Source organism: Mustela erminea, chromosome 6 (genome assembly GCF_009829155.1).
Source record: "Mustela erminea isolate mMusErm1 chromosome 6, mMusErm1.Pri, whole genome shotgun sequence".
NCBI lineage: Eukaryota > Metazoa > Chordata > Mammalia > Carnivora > Mustelidae > Mustela > Mustela erminea.
The window spans coordinates 101288291-101300502 of record NC_045619.1 but is presented as its reverse complement, the minus strand read 5'-3'; the positions used below and the strand labels follow the sequence as shown (position 1 = coordinate 101300502).

The window sequence follows — 12212 nt, the reverse complement described above, 5'->3', positions numbered from 1 at the left end:
AGACAAGGAAACAGATTTTTCCCCTAGAGCTTCCAGAAGGAATATAGTTCTGTTGACCACCTCAGTTTTAGCCTGATGAGACCAACTTCAAGACTTCTGATCTTCAAAATTGTAAAATAATAAATATGTGTTGTTTAAAGTCACCAAGTGTGTGATGATTTGTTATAGCAACAATAGAAAACTAAGGTTAATATATTCTAATAATATAGGATTCTGGGTTGATAGCTCTTTTCTTTGAACACTTGAAAAACATTGTGCTGCCTCTTTCTGGGCTTCTTGGTTTCTGAGGAGGAATCTGCCCAGGTTTTCCATTTGGCCTCCACTGACATGGAGAGGTTGAGACCACTCTTAACTGAAGGGCTGGGTAGGGGTATTAATTCCAACTCCCCACTTTGTGTCCACTGACACTGTAGGAGATGGAGGAGAGCCTCATTACTGGCCTGTGGGAATGGGCTCCCTACCTGGCCTTCTTTGATTTCATCCCACAGTAGGTATTAGGGTATCTTGTAGGTATCTTGATATAGCCTCATGAGGGTGGAGATCTTGGCTCCACCTCTTGGCCTTTGCTGGTGTGAGTGTGAGTAGGGCCATGGTTTTTATTTAGTGTTTTGCTGGAGCAGAATTGTTGTCTAGAAGATTCTGTCTTTGCAGGCTAACCCTTTCCTGTCTTTTGGCTAGAGAGAGCAGGGCTTTTACTGGAGCTCTTTTTTTTTTTTGTCTGTTAATGTTGGTGTTAATAGGTTGCTGACCTTTCCAGTGCTCAGTCTGGGATATAAGAGGCAAAAAGAAAATTCATAAAACTCACTACCATGTTGTTTCTTGGGTATCGAGGTCCCTAGCTAGTCTGCTTTCTTTTTTCCACCTTTTGGAATCTCCTTATATTTATTTTACATACAATGTCCAGGATTTTTAGCTGTACTTAAGGGGGAGGAATAGAGAAAATATGTCTTCTCCATTATTCCGAGAGCAGGAGGTTTCCTGAAAACAAATACATTGCTTATCTATGGAAGCTATGGATATTTGGTGAAAAATCCTGAAGAAGAGCAAAACTCATTTCGGGAAAGACTCCCAAATAAAAAACCTTGGCTTCTTTTTTTTTCTTCCTTCCATTCTTTGAGGGAGAGAGGATCAAAACTTTCCCAACTGGATTTGGTAAGAGGGACATATTCTGAAACTTCTCTGGATTTCTAAAGGTGGAAAATTCTGCTATAAGCAGGGGTAGAGGGAATGTGTACCATAGTCCTTATTGCTATCTGGGGAAATTCCCTGCTTTGTGTCCAGGAAATGGAGTACTTTGCACCTAAAGCTAGGTTGGTAGTGTGGGCTACACCTACATATCTATATCTAGATATACCTACACTTAGGTATATCTAGATCTCACTCTTCTTTTTATTTTTTTAATTTAAATTCAATTAGTTAACATATAATGAATTATTAGTTTCAGATGTAGAGTTCAGTGATTCATCAGTCTTTTAACATACCCAGTGCTCGTTAAATCATATGCCCTCCTTAATGTCCATCACCCAGTTACCTAACCCCCCAACCCCTCCCCTCCTGCAACTCTCAGTTTGTTTCCAATGATGAGAGTCTCTTAAGGTTTGTCTCCCTCTCTGATTTGTCTTGTTTTATTTCTCCTTCTCTTCCCCTATGATCCTCTGTTTTGTTTCTTAAATTCCACCTATGGGTGAGTAGATCTCATGATTCTGAACACTTAAAGCAAACTGAGATTTTTGTCCAGGTATATTTAGATGGGGCAGGTTTGGGATTTGATGCGTTTCACTACACATACAGCTTTCTTTCTCTACTGAGTTATCCCTGCCAGTGATGGTACTGAGGCTGAAAGGCTGCGGAAATCATAATCCACAAGTCCTGCCAAATGTACGGGTAGAAAGACAGTACCTTGATATGCAATTTCCAGAGCATGGACAGTTCCATAATGCTCATGTCATTAAAAATTAAAGAACCAAACCAGTTAAGATAGTTCCCTATTTCCAACTCTACCCCCCACCAAAAAAGAAATATAGAAGTCAACACTTCTACAATAATTTGTTTGCTCCAGTGAAGTTGAGTAAAGAAATTAGTTGCACCTAAATGGGACAATAAAAACTGGGTAAAATTGAAACCTATGAGTCAGGTATCATATTAGTTGAAGGACATGGCCTTAGGGACTATGATACAGCAGAAAGAACTCATCTCTAAGATTGGGCTGAGAGTGTTTGCTTGTTATTCAGACAGCACTGACTTGGAAATATGTAGCGCCTAAGTCTTGTGCCTTGGTCTCAAATCTCTGACTTTTAAGGATCTTTTACTATGGCCAAATTTAGCCTAGTAACCTTGACCTACCTAAGCCAGTAAATTTACTTTCCAGAGGTATAAGTAAGTGACTTTATGAATTACAATATTTGATATTTAAGAGAATCTGATGTATTAGCCTTCAATTTGGGAAGTAAAATTTTAGGCTTGAGAATTTAAGAGGACTAAGGGAATTGGAAAAATATTTATAAGTTTGATTTTTTAGATGTACAGGGTTGGGTTAATTTAGAAAGGTTCTGCCTGATAGGGTTGTTGGCCTTGGCATTCAAAATACTTAAAATGTATGTATATTAAATGCCATGTAGTTAAAAATATTTAAAGAAATCTAATTTTTATTTTTAAAAAGGGGAAGTCTAGTGTCATGTTTAAGAGCATGGCCCCTGAAACCAGATTATGTAGGTCAAGGGTCATTAAACTACGGCCTGTTGCCTGTTTCTATACAATCTGCCAGCTAAGGGTAGTTTTGACATTTTTAAATGGTTAAAAAAGATCAAAAGAATACTTTTGTGATGTGTGAAAATTATATAAAATTCAAATTTCAGTGTCCATAAAAAATGTTATCGGACTATGACCATGCTTGTTCATTTGTATATTATCTTTGGCTGCTTTATGCTATAAGAGCAGAGCTAAGTGGTTGTGACAAAGACTGTGTGACCTGAAAAGATAGTATTTACTGTTTGGCTCTTTACAGATAAAGCTGGGTGATCCTGGTGTAGGTTCCAAACACACCCTAGCTACTTATTAGTATGAGGTTGGGCCAATCATTTAACCTCTCTGTGCCTTGATTTTCTCTTCTGCAAAATGGGTAGAATTATAGTTGCTATTATGAAGTTATTTTGAGGGACACCTGGATGGCTCAGTTGGTTAAGAATCTGCTTTCAGCTCAGGTCATGATCCCAGCGTCCTGGGATCAAGTCCCCCATCAGTCTCCTTGCTCAGTAGGGAGCCTGCTTCTCCCTCTGCCTGCTCTCCCCCTGCTTGTGCGTGCTCTCTCTCTCTCTCTCTCTCTCTCTTTCTCTGACAAATAAATAAATAGAATCTTTATGGAGTTTTTGTGAGGATGAAATAAATTGATAATTGAAAAATGCTTAGAACAATGCCTGGCACACAGTAAATATAGTCTATATCTAAAAATTGGAGAACTTTAACCTGTTAAACTTGAGTTAATCAATCATTAGTTAAAACAATAAGAAGAATTTGGGGCACCTGGGTGGCTCAGTTGGTTAAGCGTCTGCCTTCTGCTCAGGTCATGATCTCAGAGTCCTTGGATGGAGCCCCATGTCTGGCTCCCTGCTCAGCGGGGAGTCTGCTTCTCCCTCTCCCCCTGCTCCTCTCTTCACTTATGCGCCCTCTCTCTCAAATAAATAAATAAGATCTTTAAAGAAAGGAATAAGTAGAATTAAAATATTAAATGAAATTTTCATTTTATAAAACTTATTAGGGGGTGCCTGGGTGGCTCTGTGGGTTGAGTCTCTGCCTTCGGCTCAGGTCATGATCTCAGGGTCCTGGGATTGAGCCCCAGGTCTGGCTCTCTGCTCAGCAGGGAATCTGCTTCCCCCCTCCCCATATCTGCCTCTCTGCTTGCTTGTGGTCTCTCTCTCTCTCTGTCAAATAAATGGATAAAATCTTAAAAAAATTACTTTTATGAATAGAATAAAAGTTTGAAGTTGAACTTAGTATTTTAAATCTAGAACTTCAATAAATTGAATGTTAAACACCCAACTAGTTTTATTAGTCCTTTCTTGGCCTTGAGTCCCTCTTGGACTTGTAAGCCAGGTTCTGTGCAGAATTCTATGGCCTGGGAGACAAAGCTCTTCGGGACTTATAAATAGGGCTTCCTTGAGACTGGGAGGCAGTGTTTCATACAGGTAGGTATTTGGAGTTATGTCTGGATTGAATTTTGACTTCCTAGCTGGTGATTTTGGGTGTCATCTGCAAAGTGGGGTCGGAAATACCTATTTCATAGGGGGTATTATGAAGATTAAAAGCACCACAGCCCATAAAGTGTTTAGTGCAATGCCTGGGTTTTAGTAAGCATCAGATAAACACCAGTTGTTATCATTATTATCATCTCCTAGGAGGTGAGCACCTAATGAATTATTGATAATCAGTTACTAAACTCCTAGCAGAGCAGGTGCCTATGTGTGTGGTATGGTTTGAGTGGTACCAGGAAATCCTTTCTGGTTGCCTTGATTTTCTAAAATTCTACTATATCATGTGCTTTCAGTTAAATATTCCCCTCTGCAGGGATCCTTTACATGCTAGAGTGTCCCTTTCTCCTTGGCATGGCTTAGTTTACTAGGTACTAGTTATTTTCTTTACAGTGGCAGCCTGAGAAGAGTGAACATGCAAGGGCTGGGATTTGTGTTCTCCAGGGAAAAGGGGCGGGGGGGGGGGGGTGGGAGTTCTGAAGGATGGTGAAAAGGTAAGGAAAAGGAGAAATTCTGCACAATCTCCAGGTTTGCCCTGCCATTCTGTTCCCCTGAGGTGTCAGAGCAGCTTCTTTATTTTCCCAGGGAGGAGTTTACAGAGCCAGGGACTGAACCTTTGAAATCTGCAGGACAACCAGGAAACAAGTGTGGCACAGGGCGCCACCTGCTGTATACCTGTTTCCCCTCCTGCACCCTGGGACGGGATGGTGCTTCTTTTCCCTCTGGTATTAACCTGTCCTTGCTCAATGACCAGCAGCCCCAAGCCCCTTCTGCTCTTCTTTGGGGCACCAGGACTCCCTTGGCCTTGGGAGGTGAGATATAAGGAGCTAGGTGAGAGATAAGGGTTTCTTTCCTGGAGACCTTGAAGTTTGACATCAGAGCCAATGCTATGGCAGATGGTGGGGCCTGAGGCTTATCCCGTGATTAAAAATCATTTCTTGGATCATGTCTGGCTTTCCCAGTCTGGAGCAGTGGGAATAGGGCCACCATGGTGACCTTGACCATGGGTGAAGGACGAACAAGGGGAAAAGAGTGATTCACTGTGCACCTTCCCTGTATGTTACCAGTTTGAGGACTGCGGATGCGTTGGACCTTATTTTAGTCTCCGGAATTTGTCATCATCCAGTGCTATTTTCCCCACTACGCAGTGGCAGAGGGATTGGGGGCAGGCCTCTGTCTCCAAGGAGACTGTGACGATGTCCCACTAGGGGCAGTTTGGAAGTGGACAACCTTAGAGAGCTGAAGAACGCCTCGGATTTGACCCTTGCAATTCTCGGATTTGACCCTTGCAATTCCCGTGTGAGGGCCTTTCTCCTACCTACTTTGGGGCTTAGGAAGACTAGCCAGCCCCTTTTCAGAAGGGGAAACTGAGGCCAGAAAGGGCAGGGAATCCCCTTGGGGCGCAATGTGCCCCTCCTAGCTCCATTCTTATTTGAGCTTCCCATCAAACCTGTCCTAGTGCCGAGGATCCTTTTGAATGCTCTCAGCGTCGCTGCTCCAAGACTTCCCCTTTAAGGCGTTCTTCCCCTTTAAGATTCACGGCTCCCTCCGTCACGCTGCGTCGCAGCCTTAAGGCCCCGCCCCTACAAACAGCTTTCCACTGGGCAGTGACGGCTGCGCGGCCGCCACGGCCCCTTTAAGCTCGAGCCCCGCCCCTTGCTTCCTGCCCCCTCCCCTCCCCACCCCCTTTAGCCCGCACCAGGTGCCCGGGCGGGTCGAGCGGCGCGGCGCGCGACGGTGAGCGCCGGGCCTGGAGGGGGCGCGGGGACGTGTTCCCGGTCTTCCCCTGTCCGGGCCTGTTCCTCGCGGGTCCCGGGAGCGGAGCTGGAGTTGCGACTGGGGCGGGGGTAATGGGTGGTCCGGAGCGCTGGTGGGGTGGGCCGGCACCCACCGAATGGGGGGAGGGGCCCAGGTGACTTAGGGGGAAGGAATGGGTCCCCGCGGAGCTCGCCGGACATGAGAGGTTTGGGGGACCGGGCTTACGCTCTGGCGGCGTTCCCCCTCTTCATTGCCTCTCCAATGCCCGGGTACAGCCCAACTGCGGAATTGTCCCCTTAGACCCCTGGGGTTTCGGCCCCTCTGTGGGGGACGACCGCCGGCCGGTGTCGCTGCCTGGGACCGCAGTCGCGGAGGCCGCTGGAGAGGGCCAGGCTGAAAGCGGTGGCCTTTGAGGGGGGCGGCACGAGGGCACCGGCCCCCTCTCGGACTCCTGGCAGAGGTGGGGGCCATAGCAAAGGGCACAGGGGTGGAGGGTGGTGAGTGGCTAACAACCTGAGACGGACGTTCGCCCGCCTCCGCCCAGACATGGGCTGAGTGTGGGTTGAGGAAGGATCTGGCAGCCGGACCTCAGTTCCAAACCTTCTCTGCCCAGCAGTGGGGCTGGCGGTCACCATGGCAATGCGGGAGCTGGTGGAGGCCGAATGCGGGGGTGCTAACCCACTCATGAAGCTGGCTGGGCACTTCACCCAGGACAAGGCCCTTCGGCAGGAGGGGTTGAGGCCTGGCCCTTGGCCCCCAGGAGCCCCGGCCACAGAGGCGGTGAGTGTTCTTGAGGCAGAAAACTCAGAAAGGGTGACCTGGGATAGAGGGGCCAGATGAACACGTTGGGATAACTGCTTTCTCTATTGTGTTGCAGATAATAGTAGTTATCACTTAATGAGTGTTTACTTAACACTGTACTAAGCATTGTACATCCTTATACAGATGAAAGCAGTCATTCTGTAGATGAAGAAACTGGGGCTCAGAGAAGTTTTGTGACTTGCCCAAGGTCACTCTAAATGCTAGAGCTGGAATCTTAACTCCTGTTAACTGAGTTGGGTATGTGGACTTCATTACTGTATCATATTGCTTCCCTTTTTTTTCTGTCTTAGGTCTCTAAGCCTTTGGGAGTAGCCTCTGAAGATGAGGTAAACATACCAGTCTCTTCTGCTCCATTTTTCTTTTGCCCTTTGTGTTTTTACTTTAAACATGGCTCATTTATATTTCATTCTTTGGAGCTTCCTGACCAAAAGAGATTTGCCTTATTTCTTCTCCTGCTTGGTATTAAAGGTGTACTGAGTATTTTGACATCTGTAGTTTCTGTGTTTCCCTTTCCTTGTATTTGATGTAACTGCCTCCCGTTCATGGGGCCCTATCTCTTGCTGAGTTCATGTCATCGTCTTTCTCCTGGCAGCTGGTGGCTGAATTTCTCCAGGACCAGAATGCACCACTTGTGTCCCGTGCCCCTCAGACCTTCAAAATGGATGACCTGCTGGCAGAGATGCAGGAGATTGAACAGTCAAACTTCCGCCAGGCACCCCAGAGAGGTGGGTCCAGAGTCTGGTGAGAGGGCACATCACCATTTTCTGTGCAGATGGGACCAAGGGGATTCCATATTTGGATGCCGCTGGCATTAGGGAACTGAGATGCAGAAGGAGATAAAATGGAAAGTGCTTTCATGTCCCTAGGGTTCCTGAGGCATGATAGAATGATACGCATTTCTTTCTTCTTCTTCTTCTTCTTCTTAATTTTCTCTTTTTTAAGCTCCTGGTGTGGCAGACTTGGCCTTGTCTGAGAACTGGGCCCAGGAGTTTCTTGCAGCTGGAGATGCTGTGGATGTAACTCAGGATTATAATGAGACAGACTGGTCCCAAGAATTCATCTCTGAAGTTACAGGTGAGGCTTATCGTGGGTAAGTGGCTCATATGGGACAAAGTTTGATTCTGTGACCCCAGTTCTTAGGGTATAGAGCGATTTCAGCTTCTGTGACTTTTCTGGACTTTTGACTCATTTCTCTAGGGCACTGAACCTGATTTCCCCTAGGTGGTAGTAGGGAGTTATTGAAACTTACATGAAAGAAGGGATTGGGTTTGAACTGGGTAAGAGATTTTGGAAATTATATCTATGTATCTCTTTATATGCCTCTATATAAAGAGAATGGGAGAGAGGACGAAGAGAAACATGTGGAGTTAGGTACTTCTTTGTTATCTGGGACGTTATTACTGTAGTTTGGTGGTGTGGATCCACAGATTGGATGGATGGCAATGTGGCCCACGAAGAAGTGCTAGGCATAGCCAGTGGGATTCTGGCATTAAGTCATCTTGAACAGGGACGCCTGGGGTGGCTCAGTTGGTTTAACATATGCCTTAGGCTCAGGTTATGATCCCAGGGTCCCAGGATCAAGTCCCGCATCGCTCCTTGCCAGCAGAGAGCCTGCTTCTCCCTCTGCCTGCTGCTCCCCCTGCTTGTGTGTATGCACTGTTTCTCTGACAAATACATAAAATCTTAAAAAATAAAAAGTCCTCTTGAAGAGAGTTGGGGCCTTAGAAAATGGAATTGTGTTCAAAGGCTTGAAGTATGAGGTCTTAGAGGGCAAAGACCATATCCTGATGATAATAATAAATACTCATAATAATCACCAGTGTGTATTTACCATCTTCTAGGCTTTGTATTAAGTGCTTTCAATGTATTATCTGTTTAATCCCTATGAGAATTCTTGAGGTAGCCACTGTTTCTGTTCTTAGCATATAGATAAGAAAACAGGCTTTGAGATTAAGTGATTTGCCTAAGGTGATACAGTTTTGTAAGTGGTGGAGTTGGGATTTAGCTCTGGGTTTGAACAATTCCAGACCTGGTTGGCTGAACCATGGTGCTCTACTGCCAGACCTGCACCTGGAGCTCTTCAGATTCCCAGCCTCATTTCCGTTCTCTGTCTTTGAGAGGATCCATGCTCATCCTATCCTTTGGAATTGATTCTTCTTCCCCAAGCCTGTCTGATTAGGGGCATGGGGAAAAGGCACTCTGTCTCTTCAACTTTCCTCTTCCTCATTGCTTTCAAAGAGAAGCACTTGCTAGCTTTTTTTCCAAGTTAAGAAATTAAGAATAACAAGAGATACAAATGGAAAAAGTTACAAAGATTCTAGACTCTCAGGGCATTCATCGTCCTAGTTCTTGAACATTCTCGAGATCATTAATGGCAGCTCTTTGTTTTTTTCCCGCCATCGTTTTTATTCTCTAAAAATAGGGCTTTCTCTCTCTAGGAAAAAAATCCCAAATCTAACAACTAAAGCTCATCTTTAGTAAAAGCTATTGATTTCTTTTATAATGACTCCCTTTCCCACTCTTAAGTTGGAAGTTTAAGGTAGAACAATAGATATTCTTGGTTTCATTAGTGGTACTTTGCACTTGATAATAATCATTTGGTCTTCATGGTTACACTTAGCTGGTAGGTATTCCTTCCCCATTTTATAGATAAGGAAACTGAGATTTGGAAAGGTTAACTACTTTGTTCAGAGTCACTGAGGAACATTCTCTACACTCCATACTTAAAACCATTACTCTATCTTTGAGACTCCTCTTCAGTGGAACTGCCTCAAGTGAAAATCTGAGTTGTAACAAACACCTTCCACCAAACAAACTCAGTTTTTCATACAAACCTTAGACTTAAATGCGACCTCTTTATCGTAGAGGGACTTCTTTTGTAATGTGTGGGCATCTGTCATTTTTGGTAACTCAGAAAAATAAAAAGTCAGTACTACTATGAGCATTGAGATTGATGAGATTTTTGTTATTATGATCAAAATTGCTTGTAATCAGTGAAAGCTTCCTTAACCTGTAAGTGAAAAACAACTTTAGAAAAATGAGTTGGACCTCTCTTAACTTGTTAAGTCCTCTTTGGGAGATTTCTTCTGTTTTACACATTCTTTTGGGACTGTGCCTGCTTCATGGAGGCAAGACGATGGAGAGCTGGAAAGGGAAATTGAGCTTTTGGGGGCCTGTCTTCATAAAAATGCCAATTGCAGCAGTATATTGCTTTGTAGGTACTGGACCTTCAGTATTTATTGAACAAATGAATTGAGATCTGGGAGAAAGCTAAAGGAAATTAATTTTCTGGTAATTCATTTTTTTTATCATAACGTTTGTGGCTGATATTATATTGATGATATAGGTTAACAATTGCTTTATGGATAAGTAGACTTCAAGATGAAAGGAGGTTATATTTAAATCCTTTTTATCTTCAAGTCTCTGTTGTTAAGATTTTAGACTCAAGTTTAAAAGGAGGCTTGGGGTGCCTGGGTGGCTCAGTGGGTTAAGCCGCTGCCTTCGGCTCAGGTCATGATCCCAGAGTCCTGGGATCGAGTCCCGCATCGGGCTCTCTGCTCAGCAGAGAGCCTCTCTGTCTACTTGTAATCTCTGTCTGTCAAATAAACAAACAAACAAACAAAAAAAAGGAGGCTTGACAGTTCATTTTTTTTCTTGTATTAGTGTTTTATTTGGAAATATAGTTTCACTGGAAGTTGCCAAAAAAATGTAGAGGAGAGTTCTGTGTATCCTTTACTCTGTTTTCCCCAGTGGTAATATTTTGCATAACTGTTAGTTATATACAGTATCAAAGTCAGGCAGTTGCCATTGTTATGATCCATAGAGTTTATTAAATCACACCAGTTTTATAGGTCTTTGTGTGTGTTTATGGTTTTGTGCCATTTTGTCATGTGTGCAGATTTGTGTAACTACCACCACAATCAAGTTACAGAATTAATCCATCACCACATGAAGCTCATTTTTGAGTCTGCCATATTTCTTGATGCAATCCAGCCTCCACCCATGCCCTTAAATCTCCTGGGTCAAATAATGCTCCATCTTATGACTCAGCTGTAGGGATGAAATACGTCTTTAAGGGATTTTGAATTTAGACAGCTTCAGCTAACATGGTGTGTGAGGTTCCTGCGGTAATCATGAGAGAGAAACTTGAACTTTCCTAGGAAGGGCAGTAGACAGCAGTAGCAGGTGGTGAGTGGCAATCCGTCTCCCCCGACAGCAGCCGAAGAGACCGTGGATGAAAAGGAGTAACAATCTCACTGTGATGTTTTCTACTTTCGGTATGGGTTTGCTGTGAGCAGACAGTCATGATAATAATAACTAACATTTGTTACTCTGTGCTTGATGTGTGCATTAGCTCACTTGGTCTTTACAACAATTCCTATGTAGTTGCTATTATTTTCTCTATTTTATAGATAAGGAAAGGGAAACTTAAGGGTTAAGTACCTTGCACAGTGAGTAAGTGGTGGTGTTGGGATTTGAGTGTCCATTAGGCTGATTTGGAACCTACATTCTTTCCCATTGATCGGGCTCTTTAGTAAACTCAGAAACCTTTACAGATAAGGGTGGGAAGTTTGGAGTTTTTGACTTTGGAGCTTGGGCTGGATGTGCCAAGGAGCACCCAATGAGAAACTAAGACGACATTCTGAGTTGGATATTTGGTATCTAGGTTGTTGATTCTAACTCTGCTAATTTATGTGACCTGGTATAGTCCTTTCCTGTCTATAGGTCTTAATTGTTTCAATCTCAGGTATCCAAGAGGATCTCATTTTCTGTAAGAATTTATTGAATAATAGTGTGAAGGCCAAATAGAATTCTTTTGGTCATTTCATTTTGACTCCTTTTTTGGAGCAGGTTTCCAGTGCCAGGAAATTCTGAGGCTTGTGGCTAATATGGTAAAATACCAGATCATGGCTGTTTGAAGATGACTTTTCTCACCTCTGGGATTTTTTTCTAATCTGCCTCATGTCCCTTTTAAAGTCCAGGTGGTTTGTATTTTTTCCATTGCTTCTTGTCCTTGAAAGGAGCATTTCACAGAAACAGTATTCTCTATAATTTGAGGAGTACTTGTGGCCAGAGTCAGGTTCGCAAAATCCTCTAGTTGAGAGGAAGGAGTGACTAGTTTTCAACAGAATGGGACAAAGGGACCAGGAGGCGTTGTAATGTCTACTTAAGTGTTAAGGTATCTCCTTACTAAGTCTCCACTCTTGAGCCAACAGTCTAGTTGGGGCAAAGGAAAGAGAACGGTGAGGGAATCTGGATAAAAATGTTGAGAGTCCTTGAAGTTAAGAGGTTGATTAAAAAAAAAATCACCAACCACAACTTTTGTTATATTAGTAATACTTATTATTTATAATTAAGTGTATTTTGAGGGTTTGGATCCCCCCCGCT

General features: G+C 43.6%; 1 protein-coding gene across 9 annotated transcripts in view; it reads left to right on the top strand.

The window, feature by feature from the left end:
* PEX5 (peroxisomal biogenesis factor 5) overlaps window positions 1–12212 on the top strand; it is a 29623-nt gene that overhangs the window by 6007 nt on the left and 11404 nt on the right. For 4 of the 9 annotated variants that reach the window (XM_032348907.1, XM_032348909.1, XM_032348910.1 and 1 more), the window contains 4 exons: window positions 6616–6782; window positions 7115–7150; window positions 7417–7549; window positions 7767–7898. In XM_032348907.1, coding sequence (XP_032204798.1) covers window positions 6636–6782; window positions 7115–7150; window positions 7417–7549; window positions 7767–7898 — 448 coding nt within the window. In that variant the 5' untranslated portion in view covers window positions 6616–6635. The other 5 variants (XM_032348912.1, XM_032348911.1, XM_032348915.1 and 2 more) reach the window with 5 other exon arrangements.